Source organism: Eupeodes corollae, chromosome 1, assembly GCF_945859685.1.
Source record: "Eupeodes corollae chromosome 1, idEupCoro1.1, whole genome shotgun sequence".
NCBI lineage: Eukaryota > Metazoa > Arthropoda > Insecta > Diptera > Syrphidae > Eupeodes > Eupeodes corollae.
The window spans coordinates 117,509,746-117,537,420 of NC_079147.1; the positions used below are offsets into that span (position 1 = coordinate 117,509,746).

The window sequence follows — 27,675 nt, forward strand, 5'->3', positions numbered from 1 at the left end:
ATGAGTCCTGTTTTTTACTTCATGTTTGAACAGGAGTTTTAATTAGTCATTGATTGTTTGACAAATGAACACCTTTCTCAAAATCGCAGATACGCACTGAATAAAGCATACATATTTATATATACAGTAAGAATCAATTCTTTCCTTATGAACGCACACAAAAAAAGTTTCAGAAAAATACAGCTTTCGTACATTTTCACAAGCTTTTTGTAATTATACAGATTAATATTCATTTGCAAAAAATATATTGTATTTACCATGTATCAATACCAAAACGTATAATCCTTCAAATGTTGATCTTCCAATAAAAAAAACATTTTTAGTTTAAAAACATCTTTTACTTTTATCTTTAAGCTTTGAGATTGACCATTATTCGAAAGAACTATTAATAGATGAATAAATACAAATTGACTTTAAAAACAACTGAACACAGCAACTTATTGCTATAATAAAATATATAAACAAATTATCGCTAAAGGAAAGACGAGTTATATAGAATAATAAATAAAGTCAAACGACACTTTTTGGTCAATACACACGGTGAACTGGGCAATACCCTCATACAGCGAGTTGATTTTTAAGAGATGTTGAAACGATTTAAAATCAAATGCATGCGCAATGAAAATTTCAAAGCTAGCCATTTGTGAATAGGACAAGTTATTAGTGAAGTCTGAAAATTGTTTTTGTTAACATGAATATAGATTTTATGTGTTTGCACTGTTTTAGCAGACAAATTTAGAAGGTCGCTAGAAATAAGTGAATAGTAGAAAACGTGGCGTTCGAAATTTGTCAGTTTTGGTTAATCTCTTTTATTTAAAACTGCTTCTTCAAAAACTTTTAGGAGTATTTAATTGTTTAATGATTTGTTGTGTTTTTTAGCTGCAACTAAAAAGAGTGAAGTCATTGAATATTTATAAATATACTTGCTCGTTATATGGCCATTAAACAATTCCACTGCCCTTTGCTGCGATATATTTTTTTGTATGTGTTTTGGAGTTCTGATGTTTATCTGATAAGACATGAATTGTCAACGTTCTTTTCCCTCTGATAATGAAGACCATCAATTTTTTCGTGTTATTTGCATCTGTGGTGGTAACATTTTTGGAACATTATTCCCAATGTAACAGGTGTTTTGTTAAGACGTATACAGCTATATGTAAGCAACATAATTTTAACTGGTGGCCATTTTCAAAATTGCGTTCCAAAAACGCATTCCAATTTTCATAAGCGTATTTGCAGTGATGACAATCCTCAAATGTGTGTTAAGACATCGTTAAATCCAAAAAAACTTGATGTGATTTATGGGTTGGTGGTATAATAAGTTCATACCCGAAAAAAAAAGATGCTGGCCAGAAAGTTAGTATCACAGTTAGCGCATAATAAAAGGGCTTTGTTTTCTTTAAATATGCAAAAGACACGAAAGTATGTAGTTGGACCACCAATTTTTAAATTGGTCAAATTTTATATTGCAAATGCAGTTCGACTAATAATAACTCATGATTCATGTCAATAAGCAACATAATGCTATCTGACTGGATGATATCAAACTCTTCAATCTTGTATTGTAATTGAAATCATCAATTGTTTTCTTTAATATGATAGTTCTACAACTAAAGATGTCTGTTTTAATTGTTGTTCACTATCAAGCAGGACTTTCTTATTTTCCTTCATTTCCTCTTTATCATTGGCATCCAATGTACCAAAGAGTTTGTGTAAGATTGATCCGACAAATTCCAGTGATGCTCTTATTTTTCTATTCGTCTTTATACCAAGCTCATTGTTTGATGCCAATATTCCATGCTTCCTCCTCATTGATTGGCAATTTATTGCCCTGTCTCTCTATCTGCGTTGTCAGATTATTTATTTCCTGAATCTCTTTGAAGAATGGATCTAGATTATGATGAATGATTAATTTTTAATTTGATCTCACAACACCCATTTTTTCTATATTGTCCAAACATATAACTGAATTTTTCTGAAGCCTTGTATGATAAGTCCCTTTAGTGCCTATTACCAGCTTTAACATGACGGCATTTTGTTCATTTTTGGAATCCTTGTTACCAATTTCATTACAAGGTTAGATTTTTGATTTCAGTATGTTTTGACTCTGACGTCTTTTGAGAACATATAATAATTTTATGAATCCGACGCTTTAATGCACCTTTAAAAACTTTTTTTTGACATGTAAAAGCCAACCCAAGGGATCGAATATTCGGGCAAGATTTGATAATGCTATTTGCTTCGAAATTTTATTTTCAGTCGATAAATTTAAATAGAATTTAAATTCATCTTTTGTTGTATTCCAATTTAGAGTCTTCGCTATATTTAATTTCAATCAGTTGATGTTGCCAAAATTAGGAATTCTGTAAGTCATTTTAAATCATTTGCAGTATCAAATTTGCCGTTAAGCCAATTTCAGCTTAAAATATTTTCGACAATTTTGTGTTTGGTGGCGAGATTTTTGCGACATTTTCTCTGGTCTGTTAAAAAATGTATGTTCTTTTTGGTCATTATTGTGAGCATTGTTCGTTCTACAAAAAAAAAAATAAATTGGGTGGTGCAACAGTCCGTTTGAGAACTAGGGCCTAGTGACTGACAACCCTCAACCATTCCTGTGTGCGAGTACTGTTGTCAAGGATGGAAGGGACCTACAGTTTTAAGCAGAATCTGAACGGCAAATAAGAGAAAGCACTTTTCATGACAAGAATTACTCTTGGAGAATTTGTTAATTAATCGCAAGAGGCAGTGCCCGTGAAAAAAACATTAGGTGGCATAGGCAGCGATTAATCCCAAGACCTCCCGCATGACAGTCCATCACACTTTATTTTTTCAAATTCATTTTTATTTATTCAATCTTAAACCTATCTTAAAGCTAGACAAAAATTCATAAAATTAGCCTAATTATCCATAACATACAACTAACTTAATAATCCCATACGGACACTCTAAGTTAAACTATAACACTAACTACTAATGCCTTTCGGCCCTAAGATCTATTTTAACTTCAATTCAATTTTATTTATTTTTGTATTCATTAGAAAATTTAAAAAACTAATGTGAATATCCTTTTTATTTGTACTTAAAATTAGGTCCTTAAATAAAACTTAAAGCTAACTTAAACTACCTATTCTACCTATAACCTTCTTAAAACTAGAACAACCACAGCAGCAAATCTAACTATCTAACATTTTTGTTTTTCATATTTTGTTGTCTTTTTTTATTATTATTATTTTTTTTTATTCCATGTTTTTTAATGTTTTTTTTTTATTTTTTTGTAAATTTTTTTCTATTTCTTTTTGTGTCACCATGCCTATTCTACCTAAAACTAAACCCTAAAACTATAAAACAAGTATGTAAGCCGGCCAAGGCTTAAAATCCCATCCCGACTATAGTAAGTGCCGATCAAAGCCACCAAAACTGGTTCTCCTGCTTCACCCTATCAGTTCGGTCCCGTTCGGACACATCCCTACTGAACCGAAGGAGCTCTGCTATGCCTTGTGCGATGACGATTGTACGGGAGTCGCCTATCCACGGTCCTTCGTCTGACGTGGTAGATTAGCGGAACTGACAATCTATCCTATATCAGACCACATGAATGAATTCGCTGAAGGAAGCACTTTCAAAATACTTGCGTTCGGATAGAACGCGCCGAAAATTAAATTGTTGGTCAAAGACATAGCTCTTGCAATGTGACCTCGAACGATTTTTATCAAGAAATTGTTAATTCTGTTGATTCGAGCCCCATTGTATAGGACCTAGTTGGATTAGTAATGCACATAAGAAGATTCGGCTGTTATAATATATAAGATATAAGCCGGTACAGCGTCGTAAACACTGCCGCTCGAACACCTGAAATTTCTCCATCTGGGAAGGGCCAACGTTGAACCACACAGGACAACCATAAACGATCATTGGCAGTATGACAGCCATCGCACTAACCATCATGCCACGGCTACTACTGTTGGTTCCACTAACTTTTCCTTTTATTGCCTTAAGTTTTTGATACTGCTGCTCCAGGAATTTGACTTTCCGAACGCAGGATTTTTTTTTTAAGCGTGAACAGCAATTGGGGTGTCCGTCACCCAACCACCTTTTATTGTAAAGATCGAATGTTTACAGTAATAGAAAAGATTTTTTTTTTTTAAGATTTTAAAGATCGAAGTATATAACTTTTACATTATATCATTATTCAGTTAAGTCAAATATCTCTGCGATGTTCAGAGCAAACGAGTACTTAGAATTTTATGCAAAAAGATTTAACTTGTTTGCTCCGTTTTCATTTACACAGTGTACCCCATGCCTTCTTCTGTAATTTGGCAGGGGGGTCATCGGCAGGATGCCCTTCAGTCATATTTAGAATATAGTGCAGAAGTGCCAAAGAACAACGTTCCCTCTCTTAACTTCATTTGATTCAGGCTAATGAAAAATATATTTAGAACGGAACATTTCGTTTGCACTGAGCGATGTCTTTTTTAAAGTCACATTAGGGTGTTTTTGATTACCACATAACTCAACAATTGTTGATCATAGAAAAAAATGTAGTATATCAATCTTGTAGAAATTTTATTTGTCTACAAGATTTCCGTAACACTATATTGGCTTAACTTAATAGTTCAAAAGTTGCAGTGCATTGAAAAAATTTGTTTTTATTTCTTTGTATTTATCATAACTTTTTTCTTATAATTTAAGTCGAATAAAGTGTTTGACCAAAAATGTAGAATTTTAAATTATCTACATTTCATATCTTAACAGTTTCTTTGTACAATGCGCAGTCTTGCACTATAGCTCATAAAAAGTCGAGGTAAGTTCACATTGTATGAAAATTGTATTTTTGCTCCAAAAACTACAAAAGCATATATATATTGTTTTAGTTTACCATGAACCTAAAAAGGGCAAGCACAACAAATATTTTTTTGTCGACTTAAAAAATAGAACAACAAGGCTGAAATGGAGCTGGTCAGGTCATGAATCTAAACTTCAAGATCAAAGATGGAAAAAAATGACAAGGAAATTCAGACCAGGGAACAAGAGGCCAACAGGAAGACCCAATAAAAAAAGAGTAGCTAGCTAAAGAGTAGTTAGCTAAACTAAAAGCCCCTACAATAATAAAATTAAATTTCATATTTTTTGCTTAAGCTTAACTAAAAGCCCTGTATTGAAGATCTTGCATTTTTGTTGTGTTTTACCATAGTTTTTAAAATTGTATCAATTATGTGACAGAATCAAATGTTTTAATATTTCTTTCACAAAAAAAGAATAAGTAGAAGATTGAAGTTGTTCTTTTTATCTCTTTTTACATTTTGTAACTATTTAAACCCTACTTATTGATTATTATTGTTCATTGACTAAATTTGAATATAATTTTTAATTTACTAAACTTTGTAATACCTAAATGTAATTTAATTTAAAAAGCGAAAGACGGCTTAAAGGCCATGCTTTATAATCTTTAATACAAAATTGTGCTCATTTAGAATTATTTTAATCAGCAATGTAAATTTTAAAAAAAGATGCAGTGACAATCTAAAACAAAAAAGTACAAATTGGTACAACTAAACCGAAAATGGTCTTGGGGGAGGCTTATGCTAATAACAAACTTTATGAACTTTTAAAATTGTACCTACTAATTTTATATTTAAATATAATTTAATATTCTAAATATTTTATTGTTGTTAGTTTTTGAGTTTTAAAACAATTTTTTTTATTTTAAAGTTTTAAATCATATAACTTGTATCTAAAATTTTTAAGCATAAATACAAAAGTAAAAATCAGTAATTGTTATCAACAAACTGAGTCAATAAAAATTTATAATAATAATAATGCTAAGCATTTGGTGTCTATTTTAACTATGATCTTGGTTTTACATCGTAAATGCTCATTGTCCTTTACGTTAGCAACAAAACTGACTTTCATCATACTAAATAAAATAATAATAATGTATTTATCTACAATATAAATATAATAAAAAAAATCTTCTGTGGAGAGGAATGTTTACAATGATTAATTCGTATTCTATAGGGGAACAGGAAGCAGTTCTAAATGAAATAACATAACAGAAGGGAAGACATTAATACGTACGATAGTACAAGAAGGATCAATTTCAATGTTTAGTTAGAAGAATTATTTGGTAGGTTTTGTTTTTTAATATTAACCTGATTAAGTCCAATGTAAGAAGCAGTTTTTTTTAACAATCTACTTAATGTATTCAACATAATATATTCAACATCGTTTTAAATATACTTACTGTGCAAATCTGTCGACAATCATCCGAAATATTAGTTTCTGAAGATCCATTAAGCAACTGTGCTAAGAACTCCGAAGTAGAAAAAACATCTTTCTTACAATTATTGTTATTTCCTGGACTTGGGGCATCAGGAAAAAATTGATTTGGTTGAGTTTGATGAACCTCACATATACTTAGGTTAAGACTGGGCGATAAATTCTGTGTACAACAATTAGTGTGACCTAGTATGGCATCTAAAAAGGCATGTTCAAGTTTCAAAAATTTCATAACTTAATGAAATATCCAAATAGTTTTTGTGTAGTTCGTATTAATAGCATGACTTGAAAAATTCTGATGTTTTAATAGGCCTAATTTTTGATGAAGTTAATGAAGCTTTATTTTAATATAAGAGCTAATAAGTAATATGTATGTGTATCACATTATTTAAATTTAAATCTTTTTAAAATGTGTAGAGAAAAGTGAAGGACTTGATCAAATTGCTGCTCAATAAATGTCGGTAAGAAACTTATTCTCCTCAGTTGCAAGGGTATGAGATATACATACGTACATTTTTAATGCTTCATTAATCAGCACAAAGTGAAACGCTAAAGAAAATAGAAGCGCAATAATTTCATAACATACAACATTATATATGAAATGAGTAATTGCGAAGTTTCCTTGTTTCAAAAATCACTGGAAACAGTAAAAATGTCTTCGCCAGTTCGCTGTAAGAGTAAAAGTCTTCCAAGCGTTGCCATCACTTGTACGCATATGAAAGCAGGAATGTAATTAATACAACTCAAGCCCCTTGGGAATAGAAAAATAATGTACAAGGAATTAGTTATATTCACCAGATTAATGTCTATTCTGATTAGGGAGCATCAACACATACGAGAAATGACAATGAAATATGTCTTTTTACGAATTAAAAGAATTGTTTAAAACAAAAAAACGATAAAATGTATGCGACGTCATCATATAAAACTAAATTTATTTCTTTAAGGATCAAAAGTGATCTTGCTTATTTAATAGGTTTATCGGAAATCCTTCACCAAAGTCTCACATACAAATTAAAACGGTTGACAAGTTCTAGTATAGTAGAGCATTTGATAAAGGGTTTAATGAAAACTCTTTTAAATGAAGATAATCGTATTCTTCTAAAAGACTAGAGTAGATAAGCTTCAGATTGGCTCGTGGTAAGCCCATAATTGAATCCTATAGACTATTTGTTGGTAGTCAGAATTGAAGAGCGTGTCTGAACACTTCTTTTATACTTGTTTGAATCCTTAAGGTACAGTTAACCGAAGAAGCGTAGCAAATATTTAAAAAAAAAAAATAGTGCGGCACTTTAAAACTGAAGTCGGTAATTTTGAGAAATAATAGTTTCTTGATTAAACTAATAATTTGGATAAACAAATTATATAACTTTGAATATAAAACATGAAATAGTTCTTATCTTATGGTGTTTTATACTTGTAACAGAATTTATGGCTTTATAACAGTTTCAAGTATTCCATTTGATCAAGTCTATCTCTTTTCCTTATCGTTAATATAAGTTGAGGTTGACAACATAACTTCGCGATCACTTACAAAATTACTTATGCTAAAAAGTAAATACACCTTGTCACATCTTATTCCAAAAAAAGATTTTGATACATGATATTTCACTGAATCACAATATTTTTTTAATTTTCAGAACTGTTAGTATATATGTGCATATGTACATATATCTGAATTTAAATATTTTAGCTCAAGTCAGTTCGAAATTCTAGTATACATTTTGTGTTTTTTGTTTACTCTAATAACATTATATACAAACCATTGAATTGATATGTTTTACCTATATTTATATGGTTTGATTTATAGTAATTTTTTAAACAAATTTTAAAGGTTTATTTTATTTTCTATTAAAAATAAAAAAAAGGACGTGCTACTTTTTTCTCCTATACTTAAAAGTTGCCGACAATTATTTGGATTCCTTTTGTCGTAATTATGGTTAACTTTAATTTAACCATGACTCGATTTATTTTCTTTTTCTGTAAATATTTGTTGGTTTTTAAGTTCTTTTAAGCCAATTTTGTTTTATTTTTTAAGGTTCAATTTTTACCAAGAAGGTATAATTGTCTATACAGTTTCCCAAAAAAATTATGTATACCCTAAAAACATTTCTAAATTCATTCAAATAAACAGAAAATTTCGACGGATTTTTGTTAATACTTTCTTCAATTTTGAGTCTTCAATTTTACTTACTTTTGGATTAAAAAGATTTCGCATACAAAAATTCCAACCGCATAAAGATACAAAAAATTGAATGGCCTTAAGAACTTAAATTAAAACACAGATTCACTTACCATATTGGAGTTTAACATATAATATAGTTTCAATGGTATTAATTTCACATGCTTTTAACTTTGATAACATTTTTGTTGGTGAAATTGCAGTATATTTTGTTATATGCTCTTTGTGAAGTTTATTTTCATTTTTTTTTAAATCGTCTTTATATTCGCAAAAATAACGTTCGATAAGAATATATTTTTGAAATTCTCTCTGTGATAAATCAGTTGGGTTTCCGATATTGAGCGGTGACAAGGGCAACAAGTTGATTGATGATTTAAGACTTATCTTTCTTACTTTTGGGAAGAAACCAGCTTTAGATATCGAAACTTTTCCAAGGAATTTATTTAAAGTACATTCATTGCCATGGTCTTGATTCTCTGATTGCTCCGCTGTTAAACAAGTTGCAGTTGATGCTATATGTCTTTTATTTTGTGTACTTAACAGTGAATGATTTGATTGAGTTTGGTATATACATGTGTTTTTAAGGAGCTCTGTAAGCTCCTTTAGCTTTTCAGATTTCTCTAATTTTCGTATTCTTTCTTGCTCAGAGGTTTTATGAAAAGCCCTTTGTTCAAACTCTTGTAACCATTGATCTTGTGCTTTACTTGATTTGCCCATTTTAATCTGCAAAAATAAGTAAATAGTATAAGTTTTAAACGAACAATTTCAACAACAATTCCATTAAAATTAGGTCCGTAAAGCGTTCCCAGCTTGACGTCAAGCTGGAAACACCACACCTTTAAATTTATAATTTCAAAAAGAGCCCTAAATTCCCTTATCATAATTTTTTTTAAAATATGAATTTAAAGGTGTGGTGTTTCCAGATTGACGTCAATCTGGGAACACCAGAACTTTGAGGGGGAAGGGATTTTTGAACCAAGTCGGGATTAGAGCACTAAATTAGCACAAAAAAAGCCCTAAATCACCCCATCATTAGAATTTCGAAATTCGATTGTGGTGTTCCCAGCTTTACGGACCTAATAAAATCGCTAATATACATATGTAATAATTTTAGTAACAATAACTATTGCCGACATGATAGGATGAACACCGCAAGTGGGAATATAGTGACTATGCTAACAATACAATATTATCTATTCATGAAAGACGGACAAATAGTGATCAAATAGCTAAAAAAAAAGGGCCCCAACAACTTAAACGAGAGAGGCAATTTTTTAAAGTAAGACATGACTTATCGTTAACCATATTCACAATCAGTGGCTAGTTTCATAAATACGTACACTGAGAATTTACTAGATAATAATATACAAGAGTGACGGTAAAAAGAAGAATAGATTAATAAAAGACTATGAAAAGCTTGTAACCATATCTGCGCTGGAATCTACTTCACTATCAAGGAAGCATAGTTACCAGTTAAAGTTCCTGAAGAATTCAGTCCAGTTGGATTTCTCATATTGCCAAATGGTTCTCATGGGAGTTTTTTCTTTAAATAGGTTTTTTTGACATGCTAATTTGGCTGATACGATACAATGGCCTGATATACCTAGAGGCGGTAAAGTATTGATTGTGTATTTATTAATTATTATGGGCAAACATTTCTTAAATGGAGTCAACCAGAGCATCAAATTTGTTACAAGTTGAATTTCTGTCCATATTTGGACTTCGATAAAGAAAATATGTGTAAATGCCGTGCTTATTTACCGTGGATTTTAACCACATAAGGTTAAAGTTTGTGCTAAAACACAACCCGTATTGTGGCTGGAGTTGTTATGCAACATCACTTCTTATATACACTGCTAATCCATGATGGAGACAAAATAATGGCACTAAGTTATACCCGTTTATATTAGATTGCGAATGATCGGAATCTTCACCTACTCAATGTTTTATTCAATCCCAAAACAGATGGCCTGTTTGACACTGTGTGGACATAAGCTGCATGGTGTTTCTTTCTTTTACCACCCTGAATTCACCCATCATTCTAATATTCAAAACTAATTCTGACGATAAACTACAAAAAAAAACACATTATACAGAATACAGAATATATATACATTCTTCTCTATCTCCAATTTTTTGATAATCTGGAAATTTATTATTTTATATTGGAATTCTCGGTCATTTGTACACCCACCACAATACATTTCACATGTAAAACGTGTGGAACGATATGTTTGAGAAATCTATTAAATGATGTCAGGCCGAGCGTTCCTCTTCATGAAAGTACTTTTCAAATATATGTATGTACATATACAGATATGATAATTTAACATGTTTAATTTCTTTCTTGAGAATGATGCAAACACCGCCACCCACATACATATACAGTTACTATTTAAAAAAAATGAGTCCAAAATCAAGCCAAGTTTTGCAAACAAATATCAACATTAGCATTTAAAAGAAAAGAGTAAAAACTCAGTACATTTATTACTAGGACTAAGATTTCTAGGCTAGGCTAGGACTTAAAAACGCAAAATATGCGATTAAAATATGCATTTAAAATCATATATTAAAACTTGTATCTCCCTCTTTTTAATGAACAAAAAAAAATTAGTATACAGTTTTTATAAAGAAAATCAGTCTTTTATTTTATCATTTAAAGGAACTAAAAAACAAGTAGGTACATTACAAAATTAAAAAACACACAAAACATAAACAATAAAAAAATAAAAAATTACATCAGCATAAGAAAAAGACGGGTTGGGTTCGAAATCCTGTATGGATCATAATACTGTATTTAAACTACTGTATCTCAAAATACTGTATTTCAAAATATTGTATGTATAAAATACTGTATGATCAAAATACTGTAGCTCAAAATTCTGCATCTTAAAATTCTGTATACCAAAATTCTGTATTTCAAAATGCTGTAAATAGACAAATAAAAATTGTTTTGAAAATGTAAAAAAGAAGAAATTTTGAAAAGAATTTTAAAAACAGACTACCTACTTTTATAAAGAATACATCATAATATTTTTTCATTGGCATAATGCTCTTATATACCCTTGAACAATAACATATGATAATTCATAAGTCTTTGAATTGTTGATGTTGTTGTAAATACATTTGTATGCAATTCATAGATTAATACTTACATATAAATATTATAGTTATTTGCTTATTTATAATATGACTTATTAATGTATTATGTTTTTTTACTTGTTTGGAGTTTCAATAAATGATATAATGTACATGCAAAGATCGAGTTCTACTTTTGTTGTTCTCTATAATGGAAGCTTAAGAGCGGAATTTTGCAAAAATACAGTATTTTTAGATAATATTTTGCTCGTACAGCATTTTAAGGTGAAGAATTTTGAGATACATTTGAGATACAGTATTATCGGATTCAGTATTTTGACAACACAGCATTTTGAGATACAGTATATTAACCATACAGTATATTAACCATACAGTATTATGAATATACAGTATCATACAGTATGATACAGAATTTTAACCATACAGTATTTTAAAATATGTACAGCATTTCGATCCGCTCCCGAAAAATAAATCCTTTTAAATAAAATCTTTTTTTTTCAAAATAAAAATAAAGCTTAAGCGATTGTGCCTTTGAAACGTCTTATACATCGAAAAGGAACGTTCTTCGTCAATTGACGTAAGTGTTGCATTCTTAAAGGCAAACATATCATCGGTTGTAAAGTTTCTCAAATAATTTTCATAACTGCGACTCAATGTATTTGCCTTGCAAATATTTTTCATTGTCATTTTTCATTTTTTACCAGAACGTTCTAAAGCTTCTTTTGTATGGCTGGACCAAGAGATCCTTAACAGTAGTTGTTTTTTACAACAGCAGCTTCAGCTAATCAATTCGATTTTTTAATGCGTCCCTTCCCTTAAGCTCCGTTATGGTATCACAAGGAAAACTGTAGTTAGAGCTAAGGAATATAATTTGGCTTTTAAGTAAAAGCTTGTTCAATATCTTTTATGTATTTTTAATTGCAAACACCATCAGAATCATCGAAATTATTAACCACTTCCTCAAACTCCTCATAGTGCTTTGCGTAATAGGCAACTGGTAGAAGGTAGCCAAGTTCCCACCTTGTAACAATAGGCTTTGGTGGAAGAGATGGTGCCCTTAAAAATATTTGTTTTTCATTTTCCACCAATAAATCTGCATTTTTAAAATTAGTTCGTATTTTCTCTGCAACTCGATGCAGTGCATAAGCTAAAGACCTTACATGTATGAACTTCGGATATAAGAGTTTTAACCTGCCTTAACCATGTATGGCGCCGCATCGGTTAAAAAGAGAAGAATTTGTTTGTATTTGTATATTCATAATCAAATATGCAAAAATATGCACTAACGATTAAATGCCATTTTTAAGGAAAATTAATGATTCGTAAAGATAATTTGCTCGCTTGCTTTTAAAGTTTTAAAAAAAATATGCATTTGCATTGAAATCCTAGCCCTATTTATTATGAATGCATAAACATTTTGTTAAATTCTAAGTCCACATAAAAATAATAGTTTCAGATTGGGAGTCGACTCTTTGAAAATCTTAAACGATACTATACTTTAAAGCTAAAGCACTCGTCTAACTTACAAAGCAGCAGAATTCTTCTCTATCTTCTTTAAAGAATATTTTATCCTTTTACCATTTGTAATTTCAAAATAAATATTGAAAGCAAAATGTTGTTTTGAAGTTTAATGTTTAATGTTTACCAAATCTTAGTAACACTAATTTTTTTAACTTTTTTATGAGAAAATGTTGAATTGGATTTTTTTATAAAGTATTTGGATATTTTTTGTATTCAATTCAATTTTTCTAAAAAGTATACGAATTATTATTCTTTGTTCTACAAAACTATTTTTAACGAGTGTATTTGTATTTAAATTGATAGCTCTGTCGATTAAAGAAGATTATTTCATACAAATGTTGGCCGCATCTGCACCTCAAATGGCCAATTGACCGGCCCCAAACATAAAATTAACTGTTCACCGAATTCGCACTCAAGTGTCCGATAAAATATCTTAACACAGCAAGAATTAACAAAATTAAATACTTTGAAAACGTTATTTAATTTAAAGACCAAACTAAATATTTTTGACACTTACATAAAACACAAGAAACGCGCGTGACCAGTGGAACAAAAAGAAAATAGGAAACAAATAACCAATTTGTATTATTTTATTTTATTTTTAGTATCACACCATATTAAATAATATTAATTGAAGTCGATAGCGTTTTTGGTTCGTGAGGTATTTGGGGCCATGCAAATTGTTCAGTTTACTTTTAGATTTTTTTTAAACTCTTTCCTGCAAATCTTAATATGTTTGCGGGTAGTTGCGATATTACCGCCGAAAAACAGTATTTCATTCTACGAACGTACGTACACAAACCCGCACGCACTATGTATATTTCTCTTAGAATATTTTTTTTTAAAGGAACCCTGAAACGTCAATATATGTCAAAATCTTACATTTGACAATTTCTATCCATTTAAATAATGTCCTATGGAAAGACTATCCTTTTTTAAGTATTTTTCTTGATTTAACTAAAAATTGCACTGATTTATTACCAAAGCCGGTTAAATACGATCTGGAGCAATGCTTTATTTACAGATTAAAAGTTTATTCGGTTTATTATTAAGCTGAAAATTACTAAAAACTGAGAAAAAAAAGTACATTCGAATTTTCAAATTTAACGACCATGAACTTTCCTCAGTGGCGAAAAATATTGTAAAAGAATTGATCAAGATTATTTCATAACATAACGTAAAACGCCTACATTTTTGTTCAGATCAAACTGGTGTTATTAGTAAAAGATCTTATAATACAATTATTAAGAGTTTATGCGACGAAATAATTGATTTTTAGTCTATTTAGCAATTGTATTTCTCTGTGGTTAAATGGGCATAACTTTGGACTGGAACTCATCTCTTAGAAAGTCTAAAAATAAATAAAAAATTTAAAATAAACAACAATTATGTATATCATATTTTTGCGTTGAAACTAAAAGGTATTTTTCTAAGACGTGTGGTTTTCGAGATTCAATTATATCTACACTTATAATTCAATGTTTTGGTGAGGAATGTAGCTAAATTATAAATATTAGCTTTTAAAATTATATTTTGTTACCAATTTGGGGAAAATGGAATCCGTGACTGGCTCGAATTAATTACAGCTCACTTTTTCCAGAAGTTAGGGCCGTATATTAGCAATTACACTCCGTATATGAGAAACCAGATATGAACATGAAATTTTCAGCAATATTGATACAAAACCTTGACTGTTATGTTAATCCCTTCCTAATTTAAATATTGTGTAATTTTGTATACAAGTAAACAAATTTGGTATGGTACCCGTGGCATGATGGTTAGTGCGTTTGACTGTCATGGTGGCACTCAAAAAAAAAAACAAACGAAAAATAAAAAAATAAAAAAAAAACAACTTAAAAAAAAGAAGAAAAAAACAAAAAAACATGGAATATAAAAAAATAAAATTTAAAAAAAACCTACAAAAAAGACAATTTGCTGCTGTGGTTGTTCTAGTTTTATGTAGTTTATAGGTAGAATAGGTAGTTTAAGTTAGTTTTAAGTTTTATATATTGGGGACCTTATTTTAAGTAGTTTTTAAGCAAAAATAAAAAGGATATTGATATTAGTTTTTTAAATTTTCTAATTAATTAATAACTAATTAATAAATAAAATTGAATTGAAGTTAAAATAGATCTTAGGGCCGAAAGGCATTAGTAGTTAGTGTTATAGTTTAACTTAGAGTGTCCGTATGGGACCATTAAGTTAGTTGTGAGTGATGGATAATTAGGCTAGTTTTATTAATTTTTATCTAGCTTTAAGATAGGTTTAAGATTGAATAAATAAAAGTGAATTTGAAAAAAAGTGCGTTTGACTGTCATGCCAGAGGTCTTGGGTTCGATCCCTGTCTGTGACATCTTAAGTTTTTTCACGGTTACTGCCACATGCGCGGAATTGCCAAATGCTCCAAGAGTAATTCTTGTCATGAAAAGTCCCGTCTATCCCAAACAACAGTACTCGCACACAGGAATTGTTGAGGGTTGTAAGTCACTATTCCTTAGTTCTCAACGGACTGTTGCACCACCTAATTTATATTTTAATCAAATACACAATATACAAACAAACAAAATACCAAACATCTCTTCCGTAAACAAGAAGGGTAATAACTTAAAAAAGGGTCACCTAAATCAGATGTTCCTACGATAATTTAAGGTTGGTTTTATAATTAAAATGTTGTTTTCTTTCACGAAAATATCTTTATACACATGGACTGCAATTCTCATGTTAAAAGAAAGAAAATGAAATTTAATTTAAGTTTTGTATGTTAAAGGTATGAAAATAAAATTTATAGCATTTAAAGTTCAAGTTCAAATAATGCTGTAAAATTCAAGTTACTCCCAGGTCCCCCACATATTATTAAAAAAAATTCAAAAACTCGAACCTAAAAGCAGTGATGTTTAATACGAAGGTTGAACAAAACGAGTCAATATTGTATTTATTTTAAAGTAAAATATGTAATTATTTTCTGAGAATAATAAACTTTTAACACCCAACGACCGGAAAATGGGAGTTAGTTCAATATCAGGAAAAAAATACACTATGTCCTTACAATTTGAGTACCATGCTTGATACTTTTTGCTGTCGATTTTGATGTTTTAATTTATTTTTACAAACAATATCGTTTTCCCATTTTTGAAATTACATCTCAAACGCATTGTTATGATACCCATTAAAGATTAAATAAACAAAAACAAACACAATTAAAATGATTTCAAAATTTTCAACGGGTGTAGAAGTAAAATGGCATGTGCGACAATTAAATCGAGCCCTAAGAATGAAACAAAAATTTGTTGCATTTTGCGATAAGACGTTTTTCGGATAATAACCTTGAAGCCTTAATATGTATCTCATATGAAATCTCTAGCGATTCGATGTTAAATGTACCTATGTATGTATAAGTATATATCTAGCTCAATTTTACTTTTTAATTACCAAAATATCAAATGTATCGATTTGAATATGTTTATGTGTTACGCACTTGGTTTACATTTTATCTTTAACCAGCAGAATTAAAACATTATTGTACCCTGAATGTGTGTGAAATCAAATTTTATTAAAGTACCTGCTCAAGTACATATGGCAAGACAGCAGGTCCTAAATAACACCGGACGTTCTTGTTAAAACACTGTATTTATTGTAAACTGAGTAATAATTTTGTATCAGCTTGAAAACGTCGTATAATCTTTTTAGTTTTGGGACAGCAAAACAAAAATTGTTTTATATGCATTGACTATACACAAAAATGTTTTACAGGGTATACAAAAACTAGGCTTGACACTTTTTTTATAAGTACTGATAAACAATAAACTTCTCGAATACGTAGATGAAAAAACTTCATTTAAACAATGAAGAGAAACTCAATTCACCTCAAAGCTTATACTCGCGCTTGCAAAAAGGTACACTACACTGGCTCTGGGAAAAGAAAACCGCGATTACAGATCCATATACAAATCATCACAAAAAAGAAGGGGAAAGGTATGAATTCTGTATAAACCAGATTTGTTGACAGTGCTGCCTGCCGATAAATCGTTTAAAATACTGTAATGGCCACACAATTTAAAAAATTAAAGAATAAATTATCCGTTTTAAACAAGGTACATTCATATACATCTATAATCAAATTTGAGTGAAAACAAATGTCAATACTACGGTTTATTTAGAGAAATATGTTAATTTTTTGTTTTTGATACGTTTTTACAAGTATGTATGTGTTTTACAATATGTTCATAGATAAATTCAATAATCATTTTTATTTCATTTTTTTTATTCCAGCCACAATGAAGAAGAATTTAAAGGTGGGTCTAAAAAAAATAATTAGACTAATATTATGTATTAAAGTTTGGACTGTCACCCGGAAAAAACCTTTTTAAGCTTAATTGTGTAACACTTATAACAATTATTCATTTACTGACTTAATTTTGACAGTATGCAGTATGATTTTATAGCATAACTTTTAAAACACTTACGATACCAATAATTTTGCCTAATATTTTACTAATACGTAGTATGATCGAAAATGACTTCATGTTAAAAAATTGTTCGTACAAAACATTCACCACTCCATTCCGCTTCCTTAAGAGATTACGTATCGTATCTTAAAGTTCGATTATTTGTAGTAGTAAATTATTATCAAAATGCATTTTGATAGTGAGCGAGTAATTAATTTTTAATATAGCTATTTAGATTGTTTGCTTTTTTTGAAATCTCATTTTTTGCTTTTATCTCGAAAATGACAGGGCCTACACAAATAATTCTTGAACCAATTTTATAGAAAACTCAACTTGCTACAAATATGTTCACAGATTCCTACCGCTAGGATTCATAGTTATAGAAATATAAGCTGTTTATACAAATATTTCTAAACACTAAAAACACTAACAATACTAGTTTTATGTTAAATTTCCTTTATGAAATTAAGTGGAAAATATATTTCAGCAAAGGCTTCGGAAGATTCATATAAAAAAAGTTATCGTGCAGATTTCGATTCCCAAGCGGGCGAATTGAATCTAAAAATTTTAACATACAATTGTAGATATAAAACAACTCTGATGCACCCAAGGAACATTTACTTCCAGCGAACTTTTTTTCAGTTTATTAATGGTCCATAGAACACCAGTGTTACCGCTGGGAGGTCGGATGATTTTCGAAAATTTTGTTGAATTAATGATTTTAATGAATTTTTTTTTCAAAATTAAGAATATATTTTGCTTCGTATATTCCAAATTTTTTTCTCTTACAAATACCGATATTTAAAGGACTTATGCGCTGTATTCGAAGGAGCCAGACGCAATCTACTGCACTGCGAACACGGTTCCGAACGATAGAGCAGCAGAAACTTATAAGAGATTTATTCTGCATGCAAGCAAAAATTCAATTAAAAACTAATCCAGGAACTCAGAACTGATAAGAAGAAACTTTAACTAATTCACTACCATCTTACAAGGAGAGAGAGGTCGTCACGAAATAATCTTCCGCGTTATGACACGAAGTGAAAAGTCAAAGCACCTAAACGGCACCAAACATAAATGCAGCGATCTTTAGCTTCATATTCTCATAAACTTGAGAAACTATTTTGTATCCGTTTTTTGTTGTTTGTTGTTGTCTTGTTGTCAATTGAATTTTTCAAAGAAACAAGACTTAAAGTAAGCAACAATATTTTGCTCAAGTTAAAATAAATTTGGGTTTAATGTCGGTTTTTGTTAAAAAAGATTTTTAGTCGAAAATTAATTTTCACTAACTTGAGTTACATTTTTTGAAAGTTATTATTTCTTACATAGAAAAATACTGATTGTATTAGTGCAAAACCATTATCTTCTGTTAAAAAAAAAAACAAAATTCGGCACAGAATACAACTATTTGGCCCGCGCAATATTGATCATAATGGTCATTATTCACTAATTAGGATTGAAGAAAAAACCTGTTCCAGTTGTTGAAAAACTTCAGTCCAGATGTGTTTATGGCTAGTGACACAAAAAAAAGGCTAAACCACAAAAACAAATTGATAATAATTACAATATCGTAAAAAAACACCGGACCGACTTTACTCAATGCATCTCTCTCACTCAAGGAAAACAGATGTATATGATTGCGACTTATGCGGCTGACTGAAAAAATCGGTAATCATCCTCTAAACTAGTGAAAGTGATCAGTGCGGACTGGACGCTAATGTTAACGTAACATTAATTTGTTATGAATTACATATGTAAATTTTCAGCTTTTTATTTCACCAACAAAATCAAATACGAAATTTGGCTGAGACATTTTCTATGCATAAAAAAAGCTAAAATTTGTCCTTCCAAATTTTTCCTTTTCGCTATATAACTGAAAGTTAAGATACAAATAGTAATAAGAGTGTTTTGGCTGAAAAGATGCATAAAGCTTAAAAAGTTGCTTTTAAAAAATTGGGTATATTATTTTTCACAAAGTCACTGAGCTAGCGAGAATACAAATATGTTTACTTTTGTACAAAAGTACTTTTTGGCTTGTGTAGTTAAGCCTTTAGAACCAACATACTAGCTAAGTGGAAAGAGAATTGGCAACAGAAGTAGAAAGTTAAAGGTCTATTTATTTAGTCTCTACTTCACTCACTTATTTTCAGCATTTTGGAAATGTCTTGAGTAATGTAAAGAAAAAAGACAACGAGTATACACAAATAAAACAAGAATGGAAAAAAGAAATGGGTAAATACAAATGTTTTCAATGTTCCTGCGTTGTTTTATTTTTATGATCTATGTTTAAATATGTAATAATTGAAAAAACCATATGAGTTTGTTGCATTTTTCAACGGTCTGAGCAAAAATTAACCGCAGCTAATAATTAAAACAATATTACTAGTCATGAAAACTGCTTTCTCAAATTAGCTTTTCAGCTTAATATTAAAACTGTAGGTCCCCTCTACTTCTAAGAACATTGCTCGCATACAGAAATGGTTTAGAGTTGTAAGTTTCTAGGTCCTAGTTCTCATTATACTGTTGAGCCACCTAATTTATTTTACTTATTTAATGATTAAAACAGACTTCAAATAACTAACTATATTTCTTTAAATGCGTAATTTAGAATTGTTTCTAAATCTTCATTGTTCTCGCACCTAACAAGAGTAATTCATTTCACATATCAGGAGTTTTTCTTTTTAAATTTAGAGCAGAGCCTGAACTGTCAAACAAACAAATGTGCTTCTTTTTACCTCTGAACTTTCAGAGCTTCAAAATTGTGTTTCTATCTTCGTTCTGATCATGTTCAGAGCTCGCTCTATGATCTGATTAACTGAGTTGAGTTGAATGCTGAAGTATTTGACAGGTGGAATCGTAGAAAAAAAAATCAAACAATGGGGCTCTATACCTTTTGATAGCTGCTGAACCTGAAACATCATAAATCGAACGTGGAGGGCAAACAAAAGGCGCGCTTAAGTTGTTTTTGGCTGCAAATTCAAAGTAAGTTTTTAATATTTTTTAATAAATAATATTTAATACATTTTTTTTTAGAAAATGGAGATTTCAAACTACCCCAAAGGATTGGATGAACGAAGAAGGAAGGAGTATGTAAGTAAGATCGCGATTGCGGCCAAATATCCTTACCTCCTCAGGTGCACGGAGCAGTGTCTGCCATAAAACGTTAACTACGTAAAGATCATTAATTATCTTCTACAAGGAAGGAACATGGTAACAGGAGGCAAACTCGAGTCCAATAAGGCCCTGGCAAGCTTTACCAAATTGGATGGGTTCAATCCATGGAAGGATGCCAATACAGTGAATTTTGCTTCATTCTGTTAAAAGTTTTTGTTTTGTACTGTATGTTATACATGCCTCCTACTAACTGAAATTGTTTAGGTGCTTCATACCCAATCACTGAACCTTTCAGCGCTGCGTGTTTGGATTGCAGTGGACAAAGATGGCTTCATCAAAACTGCACATTGCACTTGTGTTGCCGAGCTTGGTAAGTGCTGTACTCACATTGGCGTAACTTTGTTTGCTCTGGAGTCTATAGCAAGAAAATTCGAAGAGGATAAACTAGTAATTAAATTTAAAATTTGTATTTAAAGAAAATTAAATATTGAACAACACAACACTACACAATCTCATAAAAAAACATATAAACACAATCATATTGAAAAACAAAAAAACTTTTGTAGCAAATGTAAATTGTTTTGTTATTATTGAATTGATTCCAGATATCGGTCACTGAAATGAAAGCTTATTGGAAAGTTCCTTCATGTAAGCTCAAACTCCAGATACCATCTGAAAACATGAACAAAAGTAGTTAGTCTGCACAGAAGGGCAAAAGACAAGTTCAACCTGCTTCATGTGCCCAAGGGGTAGAGTTTTTGAAATCTTTAAGGGACAATGGATGTGAGGTTTTAGCAATGAACAGTTTTGAAGCGCTAGTTCCGGAGCAAGACTTGTGTCTGAGTGTAGAAGAACGAGAATTTATTCCAATGTACATGGCCAACGTCTTAAAAATTGAATATGAGGGGTTAGACAAAACGGAAATTGAAAAAATTTCAGGGATGCTTGTTTTCAGACTAACAACGCTACAAGTCAACTTCGCTGCTTCCATTACCAAACAGCAGTCCAAATGTCACTATTGGCACAAACTGAGAATTGGAGGAATAACGGCATCCGTATTTAAGCAGGCTGCTAGGACAAATTTAAAAAATGTTTCGATGAGTCTTTTGAAGAGCATCTGCTATTTTCAAGACGAGATTCATTCAGTAGCCGTTACATATGGTTGTCGCCACGAATCTGAAGCTGTGAACTTTATTTTGTTTGAGGAAAAAGAACAGCATACTCAACTGACGATTGAAACATCTGGGATCATAATTGACAAGGAAAAATCTTACTATGCTTGTTCCCCCGATGGTATTTGGAGATGCGACTGCTGTGGAGAAATGCCTGTTGAAGTCAAGTGTCCCTTCTGCCTCAAAGATGGTGATGTAGCAACTTTTTTATCCTCATCTAGCTGCCCCATCATTAAAGAGAACGGTGAATGGAGGATTTCAAAACAGCACCAATATTACTGGCAAATACAAATGCAATGTGCAATTTTGAAATCTGATTACTGCATTTTTTGTATATATTCCCCTTTTTTTAAGGGGATACTTAAAGTTCCTTTCGATAAATTATTTTTTGATAGTGAAGTCTTAAAAACAGACTTATATTTTAAAAATATTGTACTGCGTGAACTTTTAGCACGCTATTATTCTAACAGGACAAATTTGATAAATATACCTACCTCTAGTTTTATACATATACATACATATATACGTACCTTTATTTATGTGATAAAAAAAGCTGTGAATTTTTAGTTGATAAGTTTTTGTTTATTTCATATGAAGTTTTTTTCTATTTTATTTTGGTTTGTTGCCTTTTTAATTAATTAGATTATTATTTAGTTAAATGAATATGAATTTGTTTGCGTTAATACTTTTTTGTGTTCAAGTTTTTGAATTTATATTTAATTCAAAAAAATTACTTATTAAATTATTTGTTTATGTTATATTAATTATGGATGGACTTATTTTAGTCAAAGCACAGCATATTTTGACAATGTAGTCAAAGTACATTTTATTGCCGTTTATTTTTGATGTCGCTGTTATTGACTGACGATTTGTTAAAAACAGGTACTTTTGTCGGAGAAGACCAATCACTCTTTCAACGTGAACCCTTATCTTGGCAAGCTTTCTTGTTCTCTCAAGGTCATCGGCATCCATTTGGTCTCTAACGTTTCGGAATGCGGGCATTAAAAGTGTTGCTCCTTTTTCCACAATTGCACGATTCACCAGCATTCCTCGATCAGAGAGTGTTATATCACCTTGTTCAATGTTGCTGGTGAAACCACAACTCTCAACCACGGTCTTATCGCTGAATCTACCACCATAGCCTTTGGACACAAGCTGGGATATAGCAATTAAGTACTTCATGGTACTATGATGCTTGTAAGACGAAAAAACTTCTGATTTAGCAGGTGAATCGCCTATGTTTAAAAATTAATTACAAAAAAAATAAAATTATGTTATAATAATGAAAATGAAGAAATTCAAATATTAAAATTACTTTGATTTTAAGTGAATTATATTGTGTTAGTTTAAAAGTTGCTTAAATTTACCTGGGGTTTCAGATTGCGGTAAAATTATTTCCAAGGACTTTTTTGAAATATGGAGGTGTATTACGTTTCAAAGCATTTTTTTCAGGCCAATGAAGAAATGGCAGATAGTTTCGCTTAGAACACAATTACAATTTCATGGAAAATTTTTGACAATGTCTTGATTGTAACCCCGTACTTAAAAGACAGATAAGTAAATGGTAGCTCTAGTCGCAACTTCATCAAGGTTATCATAAAGGCATCAAAAATATTAATTTGCTTCATAGGACTCGATGATATATAATCCTTTAAAAAGTCAAACAAATGACTTATTGTTGTGAAGTTTGGGATACCGGTAAAGTATAGAACCTTCGAATCATCATCAGTCAAATTCATGTTTCTAACTTTTAGCTGTCCAGCCATTGCTTCCATTCCCTTTTCGTTAAGTTGCAACTTCTGCTCATACATTTCAGTACTCTGAAAATTATATTTAATGTTCCCAGATTATGTACTTAAGTGATATAAATAACCTTCCTTTAGTTGATCTGCTATTTTTTTCGCTTTATCCTCACATGACTTGATTGTGTCTTCTTTAGCTTTTAATTCTAGTTTCAGTTGTTCCAGCTCACTAAGTTCCACTTCTACTTGCACAGCAACTGTTGGTGTAACTATTGGTTCTACATCAGGGATAACATCATCTTTCAATTTCGTTCCATTTTTTAACCTTTGGTATCGTCCCACTCCGGGTTGGTTTTATTTTCCAAAAACAAACTTGGTTGGTATCACGTCAGAATAAGTAATACAAATTTAATTTAATTTAAATTTAAGCCGCTAGCGTTATTTGTTGTTGATATATTTTTGGGAAACCAAAATATTTCTTTTCTTTAAATTACTACGGTATAAAAACCACACTCAATGTTTTTGATAGTCTTTTCTGCATTATTTTCTGTATTGTAAAATTTTTTAAAGTCGATATCTCTACGGGCTCTTGAGTAAGTAGAAACGTACGTACACACGCACGTACAAACATCTGTCTAAAAATCTTTTATTAAGACTAGGAACCTTGATACGTCGAAAAATGTCTAAACTTTCAATTCGACAAATCGACCGATTACAATAACTTTCTATGAGAAGTTAAAAACATAATTTAAGCTTCTTTTCATTTTAAAAACCATTTGATCTAATTGCATAGAACAATTAAATATTATTAAAAACTACCTTTATAAAATAATAAATAATTAGGTATGTTATTAAAAAAAACTTGTTTATCAATACAATATTAAATTACCAAAAAACAATTTAAATTAGTTTAGGTATTGAAAACTTAAACTAATTTAAATTGTTTTTTTGATGGCTAATCTTTATATTTTCAGCTATAATAAAACTATTATCTGAGATATTTTTCCAACTGCAGCTAAAAGGTTTGTAATTTTTAAGGATTTTATATTTCAGTACAATTCATTTTGCTAACAGCAGTTTGGTTTAACAAAATTGAATTGAGCACGGTTTGATGACCTGCATAGTGCCTGATCGGGAAAATATTGACTGGCTAGACCTTAACTGAGCCAGTAGTGCAACAATCAGTCATGAAAAAGTGCTTGCTTTAAAAACGCCCAGATTTCCAGGATAAGTTACGAAGGTTAGCATTATTCTACTGAAACCAACACTTCGCCTCGGATTCACAATGAGAACACGTTAGCGACTTTTGACTATTGAAGAAGTTTCTTGACGACGAAAAAGGAGGTTTTCAGAGAAGGAATTCATGCCAAACAAGATGGACATTTAAGGAATAATTTTTTTTATTTATTTTCGTCTTTCAAGTAATATGACTTTATGGAGACTATATTAAAATCAAATAATAACACAATTTATAATACAAAAGTTTAATAAATTTACTTAAACACTAAAGGTTTTAATTCAATTAAAATAAACCTGGTCTCATAAAATGGAATATCCGAGTTTCTGAAAACCTTATGTAAGTAAGTTTAATAAATGTTTTCTAAACTTTTTCAATCCTAAGAGTACTAACTTGAGTAAAGGGATTCCATGTAATGCAATAATACTCCAGCAAAGGTCTGACAAGGTAATAAAGGGTTTTCAGAGTATATGGATCTTCAAAATACTTAGAATTATTAGAAATAAAAACTAATCGCTCTAACTCTAGAAATAAAAAAATCTATTTGAAGCGAAAAAATAATTGCATACGCAAACATAACTTCAAGATCTTTTTGTCTCCTTAATTTTTAATTTTGTAATTGAATCTAACTAAATATAGTATCTTAAAGAATGTAAGAACACTGCATTTTTTAATATTGAAATATAATCCATTTATAAATAGTACACCAGTGCAACCAATGTAAATAACGTCGACTTGACTTCCAAACAACCAAGACAAATATTTATTTAGTTTAGTTAAGTTTATCGGTAATTTTTACGAACACATCAAGACAAAAATCTTATAAGGTAGTGAAAGTTTATGAATAAATAATATCTGATAACATTTTAAATAATAAGTTAATTTTGTATAAAATATAAAAGTGAATTTGAATAGCCAAAAAAATAAAGTATAGTAAAAATAAAGAATAATAATATGTTTGTAAATCTATGAACAAAAGAAACAAAACTTTAGGCAAAAAACTTTACCATTGGTAATTATTTAAAAAAGTAAAAGAAAAAAAAAAAGAAAGAAATAGAGATTTAGAAGTGAGATGTCTGGAAAAGATAAGATAGTCGTTTTGATTAGAAATGAAACCATGTAAACTTTTTTTTAAATGTTTGTATGTCACTAAGTTCTCGCAAGTAAGGTGGGAGTGAGATCCAAAGGCGGCATGCATTGATAAAAATTTGTCTCTCAGATGTAAGACACGTAAAACGAGCTTGAATTAAATAGTTGATCTGTTTGATACTGAAAACCGAATTTGTTCTTGTTCATAAAGATAATATGTTAGTTTTAGCGTAGTTATAATTTTGAAAAGTAGTATCAATGTTCGGAATTTGATTAAGTTATCGAAAGACATTTTTAAAAAGCTTCCAGAAATATATCGTATGACACTATTAAAGGCTACTTTTGATTAGTTGTTGCTATAGAAATCACAATTGTGATAGATTTTACATCCGTAGATTGGTAAAACCAAAGACTTAGCAAAAAGCTTTGGAGAAGTCTAGAAGAACTAAATACGTTACGCTATCCAATTCGGTCCTTATGTCTTCAATGACTTTAAGTGCAGTTGTGCAGCTGTGTTTAACTCGAAAGCTTGACTGAATTAGTACCAAATAATTGTTGCGGGTTATATAACCGTTCAGTTGTTTTTGCATAATGCGTTCACAAACTTTAGACAAAAATGGAAGAATGGAAATTGGTCTAAAGTCCTCAAAAAGTGAGTTTTTGGGAATTTTTTAAGAATTGTGTTGATGATATGAGTAATATAGGGTAAAAGCATTGGCAAAATTGATTTAAAAAATACAGGATTTACTTCATCAATTCCTTCAGCAGTGGATTTTACTGAAAAAAAACTTTCCACAACATCTAGATTGGTCACTCTTGAAAGCTAAATTCAGTGTCTATCAAAGGTAATGTTGAATCAGTAGATAGTTGAGTTGAAATTACATAGTTTGGACTAGATAAAAATTTACCATTAAGTTCTTTTTTATCAATATTATTTAGAGTGTGTTGTCGTTGTTTACCAATTCCAAGCTTTGGAAGATTTTCCCAGAGTTTTCGACCATCTCCATTAACGTTTATTCGGCTAGAGAAAAATTGTTCTTTAGCATTTCTAATTTCTGCACAACTGGTCTATGGTTTTATAAGCTCTCTAAAGTTCTTCCACCCTGAAAACTGCACGTGGCATTCTTAAGTTTTCATTTAGAAATTCTACTTGGTCATGTGGCGAAGGCAGAAGATAAATATTATCCCAAAAAATTGAACGAATATGTTGTTGAAGTTCTGACAAGTTAACGTTTTTATAGTCCCTATATTTTATGATATTACTGTCGGAAGTAGTTTTTGTACAGAAGTCATAAAAATCAGGTCGTGTTTGGAAAAAATTGGAGCGGAGAGTTGATTATAAAAAACAACCCGATCTTTTTCAGTTACATAAAAGAGGTCCAATAAAGTACTTGAAGTCTTAGTAAAGAGTGTTGGGCAAATTAACCCTAGAAAGATAACCTTATTTCATATCCCATAAGTGATACACATGATTTTTACGTCTATTCGACGTACGTTATCTTTCTAGGGTTAACAGAATGCATATCAAAAGATTTCATATTTTCACTTAAGCTATCATCGACTAATAAGTTGTTATTAAAGTCCCCGCATATAATAATATATTTGGAACTTATTGTTATTTGGTCCATAAGATTGCATATAGGTTCTAAATCTACATTTTTATTTAGCGTATAAATAGTGCCTAGTAGAAGGTTATTGACTTCCCCTATTATATCTATAAAAAGGTATTCCCATGGAGAATCCGATGGCGAGAAAACTTTTTTTTTACAAATTAGACCCTCTTTGACATAAATCGCCA

The 27,675-nt window shown here is 30.4% G+C and overlaps 2 protein-coding genes and 1 long non-coding RNA gene across 8 annotated transcripts in view; 2 read left to right on the top strand and 1 right to left on the bottom strand.

Moving 5' to 3' along the window:
* LOC129942799 (rho guanine nucleotide exchange factor 17) overlaps positions 1-16,977 on the bottom strand; it is a 38,871-nt gene extending 21,894 nt beyond the window's left edge. For 2 of the 5 annotated variants that reach the window (XM_056051872.1, XM_056051869.1), the window contains exons 1-3: positions 16,638-16,976; positions 8,572-9,181; positions 6,242-6,474 (exon numbers count right to left, since the gene is read on the bottom strand). In XM_056051872.1, the coding sequence (XP_055907847.1) occupies positions 6,242-6,474; positions 8,572-9,175 (837 nt within the window). In that variant the 5' untranslated portion in view covers positions 9,176-9,181; positions 16,638-16,976. Of the gene's footprint in view, positions 1-257; positions 857-6,241; positions 6,475-8,571; positions 9,182-16,637 lie in introns of those variants that run through there. The other 3 variants (XM_056051870.1, XM_056051871.1, XM_056051873.1) reach the window with 3 other exon arrangements.
* A 2,302-nt stretch (positions 16,978-19,279) lies between these two features.
* Positions 19,280-20,762, top strand: LOC129953840 (uncharacterized). Its single transcript, XR_008782603.1, has 3 exons — positions 19,280-19,755; positions 20,372-20,505; positions 20,557-20,762. It is a non-coding gene; the product is annotated as an uncharacterized LOC129953840 (long non-coding RNA).
* A 4-nt stretch (positions 20,763-20,766) lies between these two features.
* On the top strand, positions 20,767-22,390 carry LOC129953839 (uncharacterized). 2 transcript variants are annotated; one of them, XM_056067332.1, is made up of 3 exons: positions 20,767-20,846; positions 20,902-21,084; positions 21,243-22,390. In XM_056067332.1, exon 3 carries the CDS (start codon positions 21,435-21,437, stop codon positions 22,374-22,376), a length of 942 nt encoding a protein of 313 aa, XP_055923307.1. In that variant the 5' UTR covers positions 20,767-20,846; positions 20,902-21,084; positions 21,243-21,434; the 3' UTR covers positions 22,377-22,390. The 2 variants fall into 2 exon arrangements, with proteins under 2 accessions (XP_055923307.1, XP_055923308.1); XM_056067333.1 differs by having other exon boundaries at positions 20,773-21,007.
* The last annotated feature ends 5,285 nt before the right edge of the window (positions 22,391-27,675 follow it).

Excerpts from the sequence above, each read along its gene's own strand:
- LOC129953839 (XM_056067332.1), top strand. The coding sequence starts at position 21,435 with ATGAACAGTTTTGAAGCGCTAGTTCCGGAGCAAGACTTGTGTCTGAGT.